Below are 18,138 nucleotides of genomic sequence, written 5' to 3' on the forward strand. Positions count from 1 at the left end.
GTGGGAAAGACTAAAATTGACTTCCTTAGCTTAACAAAAGCCAAAGCTATTGAGAGGGATACTTAAGGAAACAGAGCACTTCAGCAGATGAAAAGTACAGCCTGGCTCCAGCTCGGATCTGTGGGGGGACAACCAGGGGCAGAGGGGAGAGGTAGAGCCGCTACTCAGGGAGACTGTGATGATGTGGGCCGAGGGGGCCGTCCTTGCCTTGAGAGCATCCGTCCGCTCTCAGTAAGGCCCGAATGCCTGCCCGCTAAGCTCTCCTTTGACACAGCTCTGCTTCTCAGCATCGGGGAACACCAGCTGGGAGAGAGGCACAGTGGGAAGTGGCGAAATCCATACCTCCGCGCACAAGCACTTATTGAGCACTTGCTGTGTGCCAAGCCCCGAATCAGGTGTTGGGTCTCACCTCTAGCTCTTTTACAAGGAAACCAGCTGGGGTTGCTTAAGTTCTCAGGGACCCCAGTTTCTCAACGAGGGAGCTCAAAGATGCAGAAAGAGAGAAAAAATGCGTTGATATTGCTGGTGGCGTTGGGAAACACATGCTGATGACTATAGAGATTTGGAGGGCAATCCTGGGCTAGGAGTCCCCATTTTACACCAGAGGAAACTAAGGGACAAAAGCTCATTGGGGAATTTGCTTGAGCTCATGTGGCATGAAAGTAGCAGAGCCAGGATTTGGACGTGAATCTGATGGTCTTTGAAACCCTTAACCATAGCGTTACGCTGCCTCCTGGATTGTAGGGGTTGTTGAGGTTTTTAAGCCGGGAAGGATATCCTGAAAGCAAAAAGTTGAAGAAACATTAATCGCGTGCTAGGTCTGAGGCCAGTTTAGAAGTTAATGCACGGAGGAGGATGCCAGCTCAGGAGCTCAGGTATGAGCAGGTGGGGACCCAGGTTAGGGGACCGATGAAAGAGGAGGAAGGTGAGACTTCCTGGAGAGTCTACTCAGGGAATAGAGGCAGAGTTTATGATGGGGGTGGGTTTTCAGAGCTGGATGCTGCAGGCAGGGCTAGGGAGGAATGGCAGGCTTTGGACATGCTGGATCTGAAGCCCGACAGCAGCCCAGTAGTAGAAAGCACTAGGGCCTTGGGACCTGACCTGGGTTTACACCCTAGCTGTCCTCTTCACTAGCTCTGTGACCACAAACTATTTACTTAACCTCTCTGAGCCTCTGTCTTCTCTCTGGTGAGATGCAGAGCAATGACACCTACTTGGCAGGATACTGAAGATATTAAATAAGGAAAACTATGTAAAGGGACAGACAAGGTTCTTGACATACAGTCAGCATCTGGTTAAAAGTGGTTTGAAACTTGGGGCCCCAGGCTGGTGTCATGTGTTAGTTCCCACCGAACTGCAGCAGAGATGGTCCTGGAGCTAGGAATGGAGGGACTGGTGTCTGACTCTTCATTCATTTGATGATTTTTTATTGCATTCCCACTGTGTGCCGGGCCTTGGGGACATAGCGTGGAGAGGCTGGTGGGAAAACCCAATTATAGCACAAAACGGAGCTCGCTGAGCAGCCTGAGAGCAGGATGTGATCTGTCTGGCTGTGCGTGGTGCCCCAGCTCAGAGGCTGGCACGTAGTAGGTGTGCAGGAAATGCTGAATGGGGTTGTGGAGGCAAAGATGCAGTGGGCCTTCTCTGAGCACATCAACGCTGGTGCAGAGGAGGGTCGGAAAGTCTGAATTTCTAACCACTTTCTGTTCTGGAAACTCCCCAACAGCAGGTGAGGACTTAAAGAAAAGGTGAGAAACTGGGGACCAGGGTTTCAGTTCTCAGCCTCATCACCACATCTTATTCTCTTTTTCTTCCAAATTCCCAATTGGCTCACCTTTTCCAAATTCTGCTTTGAAAAATGCTGGAAAACGCCCCTGGGGGTGACCATGTGCCATCAGCAGGCTGGGACGGGGGGAGAAGGAAAAGCGGCCAGGAATAATTGGCATTATGGGGACTTCCCTGGTGGTCCAGCGGTTAAGACTCCACGCTCCCAATGCAGGGGGCCCGGGTTTGATCCCTGGTCAGGGAACTAGATCCCACATGCGCACTGCAACTAAGGAGCTGGTGAGCCGCAACTAAGGAGCCTGTGAGCCTCAACTAAGGAGCCCGCCTGCCACAACTAAAAGATCCCACACACGGCAATGAAGATCCAGTGTGCTGCAATTAAGACCCGGCTCAGCCAAATAAATAAATAAACACATATAAAAAATAAAAAATAATTGGCATTATGGGGCTGCCCTTCAAGGCCACGGTGGGCTTTGACCCTGGGCAGCCCCCTCTGGTCACCCATCGGTGAACAGAGGAAAAGCACCGAACCTCCGAGTTTAAACATGCTGCACGTCCTTCTGACATGCCCCAGGTCACACTGCAGCAGTTTCCCAGCCAACCGCTTCTGGTTTTGTCACATACTTATGTTTATTGGAAGGCTAGTGTTTTCTCTCTGTTTTTACTCCTTTCATTAAAAAATATGTTCTTATATTACAAAATAAAACTGCCTTCTTTTTTAAAATTTATTTATTTTATTTTATTTATTTTTGGCTGCACTGGGTCTTCATTGCTGCGTGCGGGCTTATTGCAGTGGCTTCTCTTGTTGCAGAGCACGGGCTCTAGGTGCGCGGGCTTCAGTAGTTGTGGCACGTGGGCTCCGTAGTTGTGGCACGTGGGCTCAGTAGTTGTGGCTCACAGGCTCTACAGTGCAGGCTCAGTAGTTGTGGCACACGGGCTTACTTGCTCCGCAGCACGTGGGCTCTTCCCAGACCAGGGGCTTGAACCCGTGTCCTCTGCATTGGCAGGCGGATTCTTAACCACTGCGCCACCAGGGAAGCCCCCGAACCGCCTTCTTGTCATAAGAATCCAAGCAATATATTATTCCTTTAATGGAAGGCTAGTTTTCTCATTTATTGCTTTTTTCTTGAGTAACTTAAAATGATGTTTACACTTTAAGGTAATACAAGAACGCATGCTTGTAAAAATTTTACAAGCTTGTAAAAAAAATTTACAATGCTTGTAAAAAAAATTTTAACAATGTAGAAGTGTGAAAGGAAAATAATGGAACTCTGCCTTCACACCTCATCCTACCCCCAATTCCACCCACCTCCAGGCCTCTGAAATGGCTTTTGTTTTCTAGATCAGGGGACCCTTGGGAATCTCATAGACACATCCCTCAAAGCCATTGCTAAGTTGAGGGGAGGTGGCCCTTTCCAGTGACAGGAACATGAGTTGAAGATCAGGATTGGATAGTTGGTTCTACCATTGATTTGCTGTGTGACCCTCAGGAATTCACATAACCTCTTCGAGCCTCCTGCTGTATGACCCGCATAGACTCTCTGAGGCTCGGTGACCTCCTTGGTAGGCTACCCAGGAGGAGAGTTGGGATCGGGGCTCTGAAGCCCTGATGTTCGGTGTCCTGCAAACAGCCCAGGTGACTGTGTTGTGTTGTGGTCTTGGCAGGTTGGGGACCAGATTCTGGAGGTGAATGGGCAGAGCTTTCTCAACATCCTGCACGACGAAGCGGTCAGGTTGCTCAAGTCATCCCAGCACCTCATCCTGACAGTGAAGGATGTCGGGAGGCTGCCCCGTGCCCGAACCACCGTGGACAAGACCAAGTGGATTGCCAGTTCCCGGATCGGGGACCCCGCCACGAACTCAATAGGGTGTGGCTGCCCTGCTCTCTCGCTCTGAGCCCCAGGACCCCAGGGCCATTTCTGAAAGCCAGTAACAGCCCTTCCCACCTCTTCGCCACGCACCATGCCCTGACCTTTGAAGACTGCGCTGATTCCCAGAGCCTGCGGTCCCGGCCCCGGGGTCCCTTCCGTTTGCCGGGCAGGACCTCGAGCACATCCCTTGTCCCCTCCTGGCCTTGGTTTCCCTTGGAAAGCTGAGCCACAGGATCTGGCTCTCCCGTTCTTTATTTGCCCCCCCAGCAAATCACATAACTTACGTTTTGGCCCTCAGTTGCTTTGTCTGAGGAGTGGGAATCATAACCGCAGCCCCCATCCCAGTTGTGTGGTTGAGGATCCCATGCATCACTTGGGTGAAAGGGCCTTGGGAGTCATAAAGTGAGATGCAGTTGCCAGGTGGCTATGCAGCTGCTAATAATGTAAAGTGTCACCTTGGGGCCTCTGTCAGAAGTCTCAGACTGGCTGGTGGCCCCCAAGCCAAACGCACCCAGAGCATCTCTTTCTCCCTTCTTCCTCTCTTCCTTTCACCTGCACAGTATTATAATTTAAAAAAATTAGTTACCAACATTTAAAAGGTCATCTGGTTTCCCATGAAAAAAACTGGATTTCTGGCTGCTTCTTGAAAATCAGGGATCCTGGCAGCTTGAGCCCCCGTTTTTTTGTGAAAATAGACTGGAACCAAGCTGCACCTGCGCCTTGCACTTCAGCATCTCCAGTTGACCTCATCCCCACCCTCCCTAACGTTGGCCTGACCCCGAGGCCACGAGGCAGTTGCCATTTCGTCTCTCCTCTCCTTGTTACCTCCCTGGCCCCTGTAGGGTTGGAAACAACTCGGGAGACCACCTTGCATGGTTTTAGAAATGCCATCCACATGGTTGGTCAGGAGGACAGAAGCTGCCCGTCTGTCCAGGGGTTGATACTCCCTTGAGTGGCCCCGGCGAGTGCAGGCCAGAGTTCTCCCAAAGCTTTGCTCACCCCGCAGCAAAGCAGCCGTTCCCTTCCCCGTGCCTGTTTGAACTGCTCAGACATGAGGCTGAACTTGCTTTCTTTCTTCATAGCTTTCCTGGGGATCTCACAGCAGAGGGGACCAACAAGGTAGGCTGCTCTCTGTCTGGGTGTCTTCAGCTTCTTCACAGCTCCCCATGCGGGGAGCTCTGGGCCTGGCAGGGTGGGCTGAGAGACTCACGGACACGATCTCATTTCATTTGGGCAGCCCGCTGACTGTCCATCCTCCATCCTACACACGTCTGTGAGTGCCACCGGGTTCTGGGTACCGCCCTGGACACCTGGGTTAACGGCACGAACAGAACAGATCAGGTGCCCACCCTGGTGGAGGTTATCCCCAGTGAAGGAGACACACATCAAAACAAAACAAAACTGCACATGTTTCTAATCACAAAAGACTTTCAGTACCATCCAGGAAAGGTGCTGTGTCTGATGAGAGAGAATGACAGAGATACCTAGTTTAGATTGGGGGAGAGGCCAGAGGGAGAGGGCAAAGGCTCTCTGAGGTAGTGACACGGTGTCTGGGCCGTAAACTGAACGAGAAGTGGAGGTTAGTGAGATCAAAGTCTGGGCAGGAGCAGGAGAGGGATGACGTAGGCAGAGGGCACAGCATGTGCCAGAGCCCTGAGGCAGGTGCCACACTTGGCTTGTTGGTGGGAGAGCCAGATCACACAGGACTCAGTGGGTCGTGTCAGAGGTTTGCCTGCTAACCTAAAATGATAGGTTGCCTCTGAAGGGCTTAAACAGGGGAGCAAGGTGAGGAGATCTGTGTTTTTATGAGGTCCTCTCAGCAGCTCCGTGTAGGTGACAGAGAGAGGCAGAAAAGACAAGGAGGGAGACCGGATGGCGTCTTAGACACAGCTGACAGTGGCAGAGGCAGTGCCGGGAAGGGTGGAGTGTGTGGGTGCAGATGTGAGCTATGTTTTGGAAATAAAATTACTATTATCCCCATACCAAGAAAGATATTTCAACCTAGAGAGTAAAATGGGCACCAAAATAATAATACTGCTTGACTCTGAATGGTCACGAGGCTCTGATGAGATAACGCATGTAAACGTGCTACATGAGCCGTGAAAGCACTTTGCAAGTGCACGAGGCCGCGTGCTCTGGGAACATAGCGGTAACATCTGCAGCTTTCCCATGCGGGCCGAGACCTCAGAGGGACCCACCCCATCCCTCGGCAGGGGGGTCGCTGGCTGGGCCTGGCCGTTTGCCTCCAGAGCAGCTCCGAATTCCCAGGCCTCTGTCTTGCTGTCTTTCAGCTGGGGTTTTACAAGGGGCCAGCCGGCTCCCAGGTGACCCTGAGCAGCCTGGGGAACCAGACGCGGGTGCTGCTGGAGGCGCAGGCGCGGCACCTGCTGAGCGCGCAGGAGCGTGCCACCATGGCCTACTACCTGGAGGAGTACCGCGGCGGCAGCGTGTCCGTGGACGCCCTCGTCATGGCCCTGTTTGAGCTGCTCAACACCCATGCCAAGGTGACCCGCGCCTCCCCGGGCGAGGCGGGGCTGGGGGCGCCTGGCTTCAGCTCTCAGGGTCTCCGCATCCTTCCCTGCCGCCCTCTGTCGCCCACTCCTCTCCTGAGAGCCCACAAAGAGTCAGGCCCAAACTGAACCCCAGGCGGAGGCTGGTGACCGAGACAGACCCCGCCCCGGGGGAGGCCGCAGACTCCTGGGGAAACTGTCAGTTCAGGTCCCCTGTGATTGGGGCCCTAACGCAGCGGCTTGCCATGCTGAGTGTACATTCAGAGTCGTCTGGACTGCTCTTAAAGAGCGATGCTCGAGCCCCACCCCAGGCCGGCTGACCACACACCTCTGTGGATGGGAGGCGGCCACCAGTAATTTTTACGAGCCCCCCAAGTGACTGTGCCGTGCTGCCCTCTTTGAGAACCCTGCTCTAGTGGAAGTCTGTTTGAGGTTCAAAAGCTGCACGGAGGAAGAAGTGATTAAATCCACTGGGAGTGGTTACATTTGGGAAGACTTAACAGAGGAAACGCAATTTGGAGAGGAGGGGGAAGGGACAGCCAGGGGCTTCCTGTTCAGGGACTTGCAGCCGTATGTGCAGGCTGAGATGCTGGGGAGGAAGTGGTGAGATGGAGGCAGGGGTCAGATGATGCTGGGCCCGGCCTCCAGGCGAAGGTGCTTGGACTTTTCTCCTAGCACAGTGGGGAGCCACGAGGGTGAAGGAGGGGAGGCCAGTGGCCAGGTTTGCACGCGGGTCACTTGGGGTGGCAGTGGGCCGTCCCACCTGCTGGTGGAGCTCCCCACTGAGTGCCCGCCTTGTCCCTGCCTCCAGTTCTTGCTCCTGTCTGAGGTGAGAGGTACCATCTCCCCCCAAGACCTGGACCGCTTCGACCACCTGGTGCTGAGGCGGGAGATCGAGTCAATGAAGGCACGGCAGCCCCCCAGCCCTGTGGCCGGGGACACCTACTCCATGGTCTCCTGCAGCGACACAGGCTCATCCACGGGCAGCCACGGCACCTCCACCACTGTCAGCTCAGCCAGGGTGAGCTGCCCCTGCCCCGTCCCTGGCTTGCTGGCCAGCAGGGGCGTTAAGATAACGGCTTTGGAGTGAGACCCATCCAGGTTCGAATCCCGGCACTGGGCGTCTGTGCTGGGATTCGAGCCCTTGCCAGCTCTTGCCTTTCCGAGCCTCAGTCTTTTCACCTGTGAAAACCTCCTAATGGTTGGGTGCCTGCTGCACGCCACGCATGGGCTCGAGGACACAACCGGTGAACAAGGCAGCTGTGGCCCTGCCTCAGGCATCCAGAGTCTGGGGGATAGGGTGCAGGCTCGGGGAGAAAGGTGAAAAACACAGGTCAGGGGACAAATAGAAAAAATAACGCCAATCCATGCGAGGATGCCACGAGAGACCACACAGCGCGTTTGTGGTCGTGGTCGTGGTGACTGGGATCTTCCCTGAGACACACCCTCCTGATTCTCTGGAGCCCCAAAGCCCAGCCTGACTTTCTCCCAGACTCGCCAGCCCCTAGAAAAGCATCTGGTCCATCTCATGATGTGACTCTGCCCCCAGCATGCTCAGAGGCAGATTAACCCCGGGAGGCCTTTGCAAGGAAAGGGCAGAGGAAATGCCTTATTATCCATCATGGGGAACAGCCAGTTATTAAGGTCCGTGCCTTGGGGAGAGCTGGAGCTGGAGGTCAGGAGAGCCGGCTTGGCCCCATCCTCTCCTTTCCTGTCTGTCGGTCATTTAGCACCTCTCTGCTGCAGAAAGGGAGTGGGGAAGTCGAGTTCCTTAAACACCGTTACTCCCAGACACTGAACTGGGAGCTCTTACGGGTGGAATGCCTGTTAGACTGTGTTCGTTGTCCTGTTGGGGGAGCAGGAGGTCTGAGAGTGCAGTGACGTCCACCTGCAGACACAGGTGGTAAGTGGGCACAGGTGAGCTTGCAGCCACCAGGAGACAGCCCTGGAGCATGTGTGCCTTTCCCTTGGGGACTCCAGCTCCCAATATAGCTTTTTTTTTTTTTTTTTTTTTAGCTCTGGGGATCTGAGTTTCTGGGGAAACTTCTACTCCTCTACCTCCTATCCCTACCATCCCAAGTCACCTTCATCCCCCAAGAGTCCTCGTCCTTCCTGGGGTGACCAGGAAGCTGCCACATATTCCTCCTGGCTCTGGACGCAGCTGCAGTGGAGGCGATGTCATGCTTCAGGATGAGCAGATCACTTCTGGGGCAGGGAGGAGGCTGCCTCCTGCCTGGGGCTGCATGTTTGGCTCTGATGTAGCACACAGGTGATGAGCTGGTTTCAGGCCGCGGGGGCCCTGGCCCGAGGGTTTATTTCTCTCTGGGTCCAACTCCACAGAGATTGGCGCGATGATGTCCATGTGTTGGCTTCACATCAGTCACTGCTCTAAAACTTGGAGGATTGCCGACTTTCATTCTGGGATGGTCCTTTTAGAATCAGGGATGAGAAATCCAGTGGGTGGGATGGGGTGTGTTCTAACCTGGGAGGCAAGAGGTTTAGGTTAAATCACCTGAGGCCCTGGGTGGCCCTGGCCACGGCAGCCCGAGGCCCTGATGGCAGGCCGGGCTGCGGCACTAAGACGCCTCAGGGTAACTGTTATACCCAGGAAGGGCTCTGGGCAGGGGTCCTGGCCCCAACTCAGCACTGGCTTCCCATGACCCTGTCCCAGCCCGGGGGTCTCTCCTGCACCTGGGGAGCGCTGACCCTGGCCATCCGAGCCCCAGCTGTGGCAGTTGACCCTGCCCTGCCGGAGAGACCCTCTCTGTGGATTGGAGCACCCTGGGAAAGGCAGACTTCAGAAAGGCCACGGGATGAATTTGAGCAGGGAGTTTATGGGACAGATGGAAGGGGTCTCCCAGCTTCTGAAGTGGGAATAACCATGAGTCTGAGACCCACTGGATAGCTCGGGCATGTCAGATCAGGGCTAACCAAGACCAGGGCGAGCCCTTGGAGGTGGGTGCTAAGAGAACATCGTACAGGCAGGAGAGGCAACGTGGAAAGGCTGCCTCCATCCGCAGTGGCTCCATCTCCCTCCTCGCGTTGGGGCAGCCGTGCTGCTTTCCGCAGCTGGTTGGGAGGAGTAAAGGATGAGTAACATCCCAGACGTGCTGCCCACAGCCCGAGGGCAGAGGAAACCTCTGTTCTTCCTGACCTGTCCCAGCCTGGCCGGAAAAACCACCCTGTATCCGGGGCCTTGCAGGCACTTGGTGGCTTCTGGAAAGCACTGGGCTGAGGACCTGCCACTGCCCCTCCAAACTTCATCTCCCCTGGGTGCTCTCCACGCGCACAGCCCAGGGCTCCAGTTTGCAGGCGCTGAGCTTCTCTGCCACCACGGGGCCTGGGCCTCCCTGAAATCTGGGTCTTCTCTGATCGAGGCTTCTGAACAGGGTCCTCCTTCAGCTCTGCCTTTCAGTTGCAGGTGTGACCTTGGACAAGTCACTTCCCTTTGCTTAGCCTCAGTTTTCCCATCTGCCAAGTGGGAATAATGACCCTAGCCTCAACTGCTAGAGAGCCCCAGGATTGCCTCCAGGGGCATGACCATCTCCTGAAGGCCCTTTTTAAGGACACGTGTCATTTCTGCAGAGCAGTGAGGAACCCCTGGTTTCCTTCAAGGAGGCAGTTAGCACGAGGCCATGCTGATTGTAGCAGTGGGGTTTCCTCACCCCTTCTTTATTCTTACCCACAGCATCCCAAGTAAAGAAAAAAGGGACTTGGAGAATCCCTTTGTTTATTTTGCCTTTGTGTGTGTGTGGCGGTGGGCGGGGGGGTGTTTGGGAAGGGGGTTTGCTGTGCCCACTCCATCCCTAATATTTATTTGATGTATTTTTCTTTTTGCCTTTTGCCCACCCTTCCTCCCCAGGAGCGGCTGCTGTGGCTTATAGACCTGATGGAGGTACCGTCCTTCCTGCCAAGTGGGGCTGTGGGAGTGCCTTAGCTGGGGCAGAGGCAGGGGGCTGTGGTCCTTCCCGCCACCTCCTTACACCCGCACCCAGCCCTGGTGGGGAGCTGGGCTTCTTCGGGGTGCTGTCTCTCCTGTTTGCCAGTTCATCAGGTTTTTCAGGCTCTGGAGTGAGAATGCCCTCTGTTCAAATCCCAGCTCTGCCACTTCCTTGCTGTGTGACCTCAAGAAGTAGTTTCACCTCTCTGAGCTCAGTTTTATAAAATGAGGATGATAATTTCTGTGCCGTGGAGCTGTTGAGAGACCTCTCGGCCTTTGCATATGCCACACAATCTGTCTGTCTGGAGTGTTCTCCTTCCCACGTCACATGGCCTGGCTAGCTCCTGTGTGTGCTTCAGCCCTTAGCTCACATGCCACCTCTTCCAAGCAGACTTCCCTGATCCTCTCAAGGAGGGTGACTTTGAGCCTCTGGCTCCTTCAGCCCCTTGGGCTTCTTGCTGTTATGGCTCTTGTGTCATTATATTCCAATAATTTGTACAAGACTGGCTGGTTACCCGCCTTGACTGTGCGCTGCTTGAGGGCAACAACTGTGTCTGGAGTTACCATCAAATCCCTAGTGCTCAGCATAGAGCCTGGTCCATATTAATAATTTGGGCCTTTATAATAGTGGCTGGCATTTGTCAAGCATCTCCATGACACTATGATAATGCTTTCCAACTGTATCTTCTTTGACCCGCCCAGTGACTAGGTGTGGCAAGTACTGCTATGATCCTCATTTTACAGAGAAGAAAACTGAGGCTTAGAGAGAAGTGACTTGTTCAAGATGGCTCAGCTAGTGAACAGTGGAATGTGGATTCAAACCCAGGCCTGCTTACGTCTGAGCTGGTGCTGTTAACACTGCAGTCTGGTTGTGATTCTTCCCTGAAGCAGCTCACCAGATGCTTGCTAGGCATTATCTATCTATCTATCTATCTATCTATCTATCTATCTACCTATCTATCTCCTCTCTCCCTCTTTCTCTTCCTTCTGTTCTGTTACCAAATATCAAATGAGTGATTGCTATGTGCTATATCCAGTTCTAGGTGCTGGGAATACAGTGGTGAAAGAAATACAAAGAAATTCTTTCCATTATGGAATTTAGGGTAGAGCAGGAATGACAGACTAAACCACATAAATAACTGAAATGCACGGCATGTTACGTGGTAAAAAGTGCTAAGGAGAAAAATGAAACAGGAAGGGGGACTTGGGGAGGGGGTGGCATGGTCAGGAAGTGACGCCTGCGTAAGATCTGAAAAAGGTGAGGAAGATGGTCCTGCCCACAGCTGGGGAAGAGTGTTTCCAGCAGAGGGAACAGCGAATGTAAAGGCCCTAAGGTGGGAGCAGGTCTGGAGTGTCTGAGCAAAGTCCAGAAGCCATGAGGCTGGAGCAGTAAGCAAGGGGAAGGGCAGTGGTGGATTATGTGCTGAGGACTCTGACCGCGTCTGAGTGAGATGGGAGCCGTTGGCAGGTTAGAGCAGGGGCTGCCATGATCTGACTTAGTTCACCGGGATGCCGCTGATCGTTGAGAACAGATGGGGATGGGTTTGAACCAAGAACAGGTTCATTCCCAGGAAGGGCCTGGGGAGGTCGTGCAGCCTGAGCTGCTAAGAGACGTGATGACGGGCTCTGCGGGCGCCAGCTCTTCCTGCTGCCTGGTCAGCCCTGGCCTCAGTGTCTCCTGGGAACACCCTCCCTCCACACCCACAGCAGGTCTCAGACGGGACCCCCCATGCTGCCTGCATGCGGAGCCAAGGACAGAAACCTCCTCCTGGAAGCCCCTCTATGCAGGAACGCAGGGCACCAGGCCCATCCGGGGAGTCAGGAGCCCACACCCTTCCTCCTCTCTGCCCCCACCACGCAGTGCACCCTCCGGAAAGCCCCTCACTCACCGTCAGCCTCAGTCTCCCCATCTGTACGCTGCAGGCAGACCCCCAAGTCTCCTCCAAGTCTGAGAGTCCTCTTGTCAGGAGATTCTGGAAAATATTCCAGGGGAGGCACGGCAAGGAACGGCAGCCCTGTGTTCCCACCACTTATCTGTGTATTTGAACAAGGGCTGCATCATTCCTCCTGAGAGAGAGCTTAAAATAATATTAATTCATTTGCTGCTAAGTGCCAGGCACTGGTCTGCAACACCACCATGTATTAGTGAGCTTTTGCTGCAGGGATGCTGAGTAACAAACATGCCCCACAATCTGGATGGACAACAACCAAAAACATTTCTTGCTCATGGCCAAAATCCCTTCCCTCGTGGAGCACGCGTGCTTTTCACATCTCCATTAACATGTCCGCCACGTTGCTTTAACCTCTGCCTGAGTGTCTTCCCCAGGACACAGGGGAAGCTGGTGGGGTCAGACAGGGACCTCATTTTTCTCCTGTCTGTGTCCCCACTGCCAGCCCAGGGCTTGGCACAGAGCAGAGTTCAAGGAAATGTGAAGCAGAAACCGAAATGAAACCTCATTCCCTGGCCACCCAGGATCATCTTCTAACGTTCCAGCCTCCTGGACAGTTACCTCCCACATCGTAGGAAAATGTCCTCTGCTCTGGCGTTCAGACGGGCAAGCGGGCAGGCGGCTGGCTCTTGTGACCCACATGCCGCAGACGGATGCCCCATTTCCATTTAACCCAGATTCCCTAGATCGTGCTGCATGGTTATCAATCCCAGGTTAAACGTGGCCCATTCTGCAGCCATTTTCCCTCAAACCAGACACAATCGATCAAAGGAAATCAGATGCAGCCTTCCCCCTTCAACAAATTGTGTTTATTTTCCATTTGTCTAATAGAGAGTCAGCCCTGAGAATTTTTGGCTGCCTCCAAACGGTATCATTCCCCTCCCATAAACGTGTCGGCCAGGAGAGCTGCGTGAAAGAAGAAAGGCCTGCCCGACATGTCTTGAATTCCTCATCTAGTGTGAGCAGGCCTGTGGCAGAGGGGCTTAAGTGCACAAGCTCTGGAATCCCACACACCAGGGTTGGCTCTCCCAACCAGTAGCCGTGTCACCCTGGGCAGGCGACTTAAGCTTTTGGAGCCTCAGTTTCTGCATCTGTACAGTGGGCTGATAAGGCCGCCTATCTACAGGTTGTTGTGGAGATTGAGTGAGAGTAGGGATGGACTTACAGGTGTGGACTATATAGGAGCCCATTCTGTTGATACTCTAAAGGCTGGCAAAGGGCACTGCAGAGGAAAAGGGGCTGAAAGGCCAAAGCCAGCCTTGTACCCATGGAGCAGATGCTACTGAGGTCGGGGTGGCAGTGGAACTCGCCCTGGCCTTACCCACAGCCCTCTTCCTCCTGGATTTGAGAGGTTTTGCACTCTAGGCCTCTTATGTACCTGGAAAGGGGGTCCCCAGGCTTGCTAAAGGGTGCTGGAGGTGGCTCCCCTGCCTCTAAAGGCCATTGCCGTCTCCCCTGCAGTAAGGTGAGAAGGGGGTGCAGGGCGTGGCTGTCAGCACTTGGCAGTGTCAGCCTCCTCCCCACGGCCTCCTTGCCTTCTTCTTCATCCGGGGCCAAAAGAGGGCGGAGGCGCTCAGGCCTGTGTCAGACACCTACAGCTGCAGAGACCCCTGACTGTCAAGGCAGCTCTTTCCAGAAACAGGGAGCAAATGATGAGAGGTACACATCCCACCTGCTGCATCTGCCTCTGGTCCGACCCGGGTGAGTTTAGGAGTCCTCTTCTGGGCAAGTTCTTCCCTAGCGGGGGAGCAGGAAGGAGCCCATCTATTTACTCAGTCATTCTGCCGCTCCTTGTTTATGTGGCAAGCATTCGCTCAGCACCTCCCGCATGCAGGCTCTGAGCGGGGCACTGGTAGCCGGGAACAAGGGACAACAGCGCCCACCCTCACGAAGCTTAGCAAGGGCAGTGAGGACGGCAGCCTCGAATCAAATCATCTCCATAATTCACACTTTGACAAGTGGGTCGGAGGGTGGTGCGAGAGCATAGAACCATAGTTTCACCGGAGGCACTAGCGACCCTCAGGGTGGCTGCAGCTTCGCCTCAGCCGGTGTCTGAAATAAGGACCATTCCTCCCAGTGCTTTGAGGAGCGTCCTCCTCCCTGTGTGGGGACTTGCGAGTGCTGGAAGCTGTTTCCACCAAATAGAACCAAGTCCATGGAGGTCAGAGCCTGCTGGAACATGACCAGCCCCTGCTCCCCTCAGAGCCCAGGTTTGCCCGGCTATAACCTAGGAGAGCTGGACTAAACACTGACGTAGGACTGTAGGGTGGGGGGTGGGGGGGCTTCACCTTTTCTGTGCCGCGGACCCTTCTGGCAAGCTGGCAAAGCCCTGGGACCTGTTCTCAGGATAACAGTTTTAAATGTTTAAAACACACAGGATTACAAAGGAAACAAATCAGATGATGAAATGCCTTTTTCAAATATGGAAATAAATGGTAAAACGTGTGCTTCTTTATCATCACGCCCAGTAACAAGGTCTGACAGCAGGTCGGTAACAGCTGTAATTGTCAGGCCGTGATGAGCATAAATGGGACTTTGCAGCCTCCGCCACGTGCTACGAAAGAGCCGTGACAGTGTCACAGGTGCTGCTGATTCTGCTGGGCTGTGTTGCCTCCGTTCATAAGGGAAGGAGATGCTACATTTCGGTTAGAGGTTAATGAAAATAAAAGATGCAGGGTTTTCCCCCAGCCAGGTTCACCGCCTTCTGACTCCTTCCTGGAGCCCTGCTTTCCAATGCCTGTCCTACGGGCTCTTCTGTCCCTGACCTGGAGATTCTGGGTCACCCTCTCTGTCCACTGAATGACGTCCTTTTCCTAAGACCATTGGGAGGGAGATGCATGGAGGCAGAAGGAAGCACGGGCTGTGCTGGGACAAGGCAGTAACGCCCGCCTCTCGGGAGGGCTTTGTGCACCATCTTCCCGGGGGCTTTTCTGCTTCTGTGGTTTGGTGGCCAAACATGGTAGCAGGAGTGGACAAGCTGCTAAAAGGCCCAGTGCCAGTTCCCATGGCCTCAGCCTCGCCAGCGAGTGCAGGTTCCAGCCCTCTGTGTTGAGGATTGTTTCTCTCGCCGTCCTATCCTTTGCCCTCCCCTCCAGCTTCCAGACTTCCACCCAAGTCCCGGCTCGGAGAGGCTGGGACTGCATGATCTGTCTCCACCAGCACGGCCATCACCCCAGGGTCTGGCCACTTGATCCTTTTGGACCCCCAGACCTGTCCCCTTCACTCTGGGCAGCCCCCTGCCCCCCAGGAACACCAGAACTTTCTGGCTCTACCAGCTGCGACAAGCTCCTCGTCCCCAGCTCTGGAGAGGCTACCACCTCTCGCTGTTCTCTCAAGTTCCCTTCCTCTTTCTCCCCTTGCTCTCCTCTTCTTGGTCTTTTCTCCCCAGCCTTCTCCCTTCTCTTTTTCCCTCTTATTCTCACTCCTCCCTCTCTAGTTTCTGTCTCTCCCGCTGTCCTCTTCCTCTCAGCAGCCTCCACTGCCGACCTTCCAGAAGCCTTTTTGACTCTGTGCCTCAGTTTGCTCGCTGACAGAAAGGGGAGGGCACTCCCAGCCTCAGGCCCCTGGTGCATTCTGGGGTGGAGGTGGGGGAGCCTGTAGTCCAGACCTCAAGAGTCAAGAAGCAAGAAGAACAAAGCGCTGAAAATAGCACCTTTATGTAAGAGCCCTCCCATTGTAGTGAGAGGGTGGGGGCAGAGGAGCCCCGGAACTGGGCTGGAGAGAGGGGAGGGGAGAGAGGGGAGAGAAAGAGGGGAGGGGAGGGCCTCATTTTGCTGAGGTGGCACCCAGGCCACGCACGGCCTTACGGCCTCCCTGTCCAGGATCACGAGTCCACCTGGCAGAGGCAAGCACAGGTGATTGCCCCTTATGATTTCATTTCATTTTTCTCCCCACAGTTCCCTCAAACCAGTCCCTGGGGTATCTGAGCCCTGACTGGGCAAACTCAGATGAAAAGGAGTTCTCTTTGAAAGGAAGGGGATTTTCTGAACCGCCACAGATTTGAGGAGGAAGGAGACGGGGGAGCAAGGGCAGCAGGTCTTGAGGGCATCCTGGCTCTCATAGGAAGTAGTCTGGATAACAGACTCAGACCTTGAATAGGGTTCAGCTTCCTGCTCTGTCCTTGCTGTGTGACCTTGGGCAGGTGGCCTCCCCTCTCTGAGCCTCAGTCACCTCAGCTGTAGAATTGATGAAGGGTCCCACCCGGCAGGATTAATTGAGCCGCCAGGTTTACGCCCTTAGCTAGTCTCTGGCCTCAGTGGGTGCGGGAGGAGGGCAGCCCAAGCAGCTGGGGCTGAGGGGAGTGGGGAGGAGGCTAGGACGCACGGGCTCCTTCGTGAGCTCCGACCTTGATCCTCCTCGAAGGCTGTTCCAGAAGTGTTTCTGCTGACGCATCCCCCGCGTTCTTAGCCTGCTGTCTGCATCTATTTCAGATGCACAGGGAACATGGCTCGGGGACTTGGGGCTCCTGAGCGTCTGGATTCAGCAGATGGAGTCTGGCAGGGCTGGGCTCCAGCCCGTCTGCCGTTTGCTCCACTTCAGGCCTTCCTCCCAGGGCCGGATGTCTGTCCCTGATCCACCCTCACCCTCCCACCTCTTCATCCCTCCTTCCATCTTGGCTCCAGGATGCCACTAACAGCAGGGAATGACTGAGGCCAGGGGCCAGCGATGGCTGCTTTCTCTCTTGTTTCAGAGAGGGTCCTCCTGGGGCCCTTTGACGGGCTTTGGGGTCACCCTGACGTGGGTTAGAAAACTGATCTGCTGTAGAATGGCCCTATGGCCTTGGACAAGTCACTGCCTTCTCTGAGCTTAAGTGTAAAAGACGTGAGCGGGGACAGTCGGAGTGCTTGCCTTGCAGGGTCGTTGGGAGAATCAATGAGATCATGTAAGGAAAACATCCAGCAGGGGTCTGGCATGCAGTAGGCCCTCCACAGTTTGGAGTTCTCCGATGTCCTCTCTAAGAGAAAGTCACGCCCTCCCTGTAGCGCTCGGCAAAACATGCTTGAGTTGCCAGGATCGGGACCCTTCCTTGCCCCCTCCCATGGGCCCTATTACAACACCAGCCCCATCAGTGATCCCGAACGAGAGTTTGTGGGCAGCTCCTTCATGCCTGGCCCTCTGCTGGGTGTTGGGGACACAGTGGCCTGCTCACCTTTTACCCCCATGAGCTTTCCTCATAAGTCAAGGCTGCCTGATAAGTGCTTGTTGATCAACTAAATGAATATTCAAAGCTCCTGATGTGCCAGAACAGGACCGAATCCCATGGCTTCTGTCCAACCATGGACTGTCATCTAAGCCCCCAGGCTGCCTACAAGGTGAATTTGGGGGGCAGGTGGCAGTGGCTAGCTACATTTGAGGTGATGGAGGCCCCTCTTGTCTTTGGTGTAGGCACCTTCCAGGTCCATGACCCCCTTGGGGCCTCCTGCTGAGGCCAAGGCAGTAACTGCCGAGTCTTGGGAAGTCACTGCACGTAACCTGCCTCGCCATTCACCTTCATCCTAGATGGTCTGTGTCGCCCAGCTGGACCGTTTCCTGGGAGCACTGGGCTCATTACGCTTTTGGAGGAGGGGGCGGTATATGAAAGGGTTACTGCTTCTTTCCATCGGGGTGCTGACATGGGCCAGGGCACGTTGTGTAGCCATTTGGTTCCTAGGGCAGATGTGCTGACGTGGGCCAGGGCACGTTGTGTAGCCATTTGGTTCCTAGGGCAGATTTGCAAGATTCCTGGCTTCTGATAACCTCCCCTCTTACACTGTGCCAGGCTCTGTTCCGAGCATCTTTCAGGTGTCAGTGCATCAACTCCATGAGGGAGGAACTGCTGTTTACCCACGTTAAAGATGAGGTACAGAGCAGTTCAGTGGTTTGCCCAGCGTCACTCACCTGTGAGTAGCAGAGCTGGGTGCGACCTCCGAAAAGCCAGAACCACTAATCAGCGTGCGAAAGAGCAGCCTCCCCTCCTCAAGGATCCCCCTGTCCTTGCATCACCAAAGTTGTCGGGGCGTCTTCCCGTGAGATGGTGCGCGGGAGGCCGTGCTGGAGAGAGCGGGAGAGGTCAGGAAGCTGAGGTTTGCACGTAAGCTTCAGCT

At 54.6% G+C, this 18,138-nt stretch overlaps 1 protein-coding gene across 3 annotated transcripts in view; it reads left to right on the plus strand.

The window, feature by feature from the left end:
* Nucleotides 1-18,138, plus strand: part of WHRN (whirlin) — an 88,380-nt gene that overhangs the window by 62,220 nt on the left and 8,022 nt on the right. For 2 of the 3 annotated variants that reach the window (XM_032635136.1, XM_032635137.1), the window contains exons 4-7: nt 3,451-3,653; nt 4,739-4,775; nt 5,948-6,160; nt 6,978-7,187. In XM_032635136.1, the coding sequence (XP_032491027.1) occupies nt 3,451-3,653; nt 4,739-4,775; nt 5,948-6,160; nt 6,978-7,187 (663 nt within the window). Of the gene's footprint in view, nt 1-3,450; nt 3,654-4,738; nt 4,776-5,947; nt 6,161-6,977; nt 7,188-10,028; nt 10,062-18,138 lie in introns of all 3 variants that reach the window. The other variant, XM_032635135.1, reaches the window with a different exon arrangement.

The sequence above is a fragment of the Phocoena sinus genome, chromosome 6, assembly GCF_008692025.1.
Source record: "Phocoena sinus isolate mPhoSin1 chromosome 6, mPhoSin1.pri, whole genome shotgun sequence".
Classification (NCBI taxonomy): Eukaryota; Metazoa; Chordata; class Mammalia; order Artiodactyla; family Phocoenidae; genus Phocoena; species Phocoena sinus.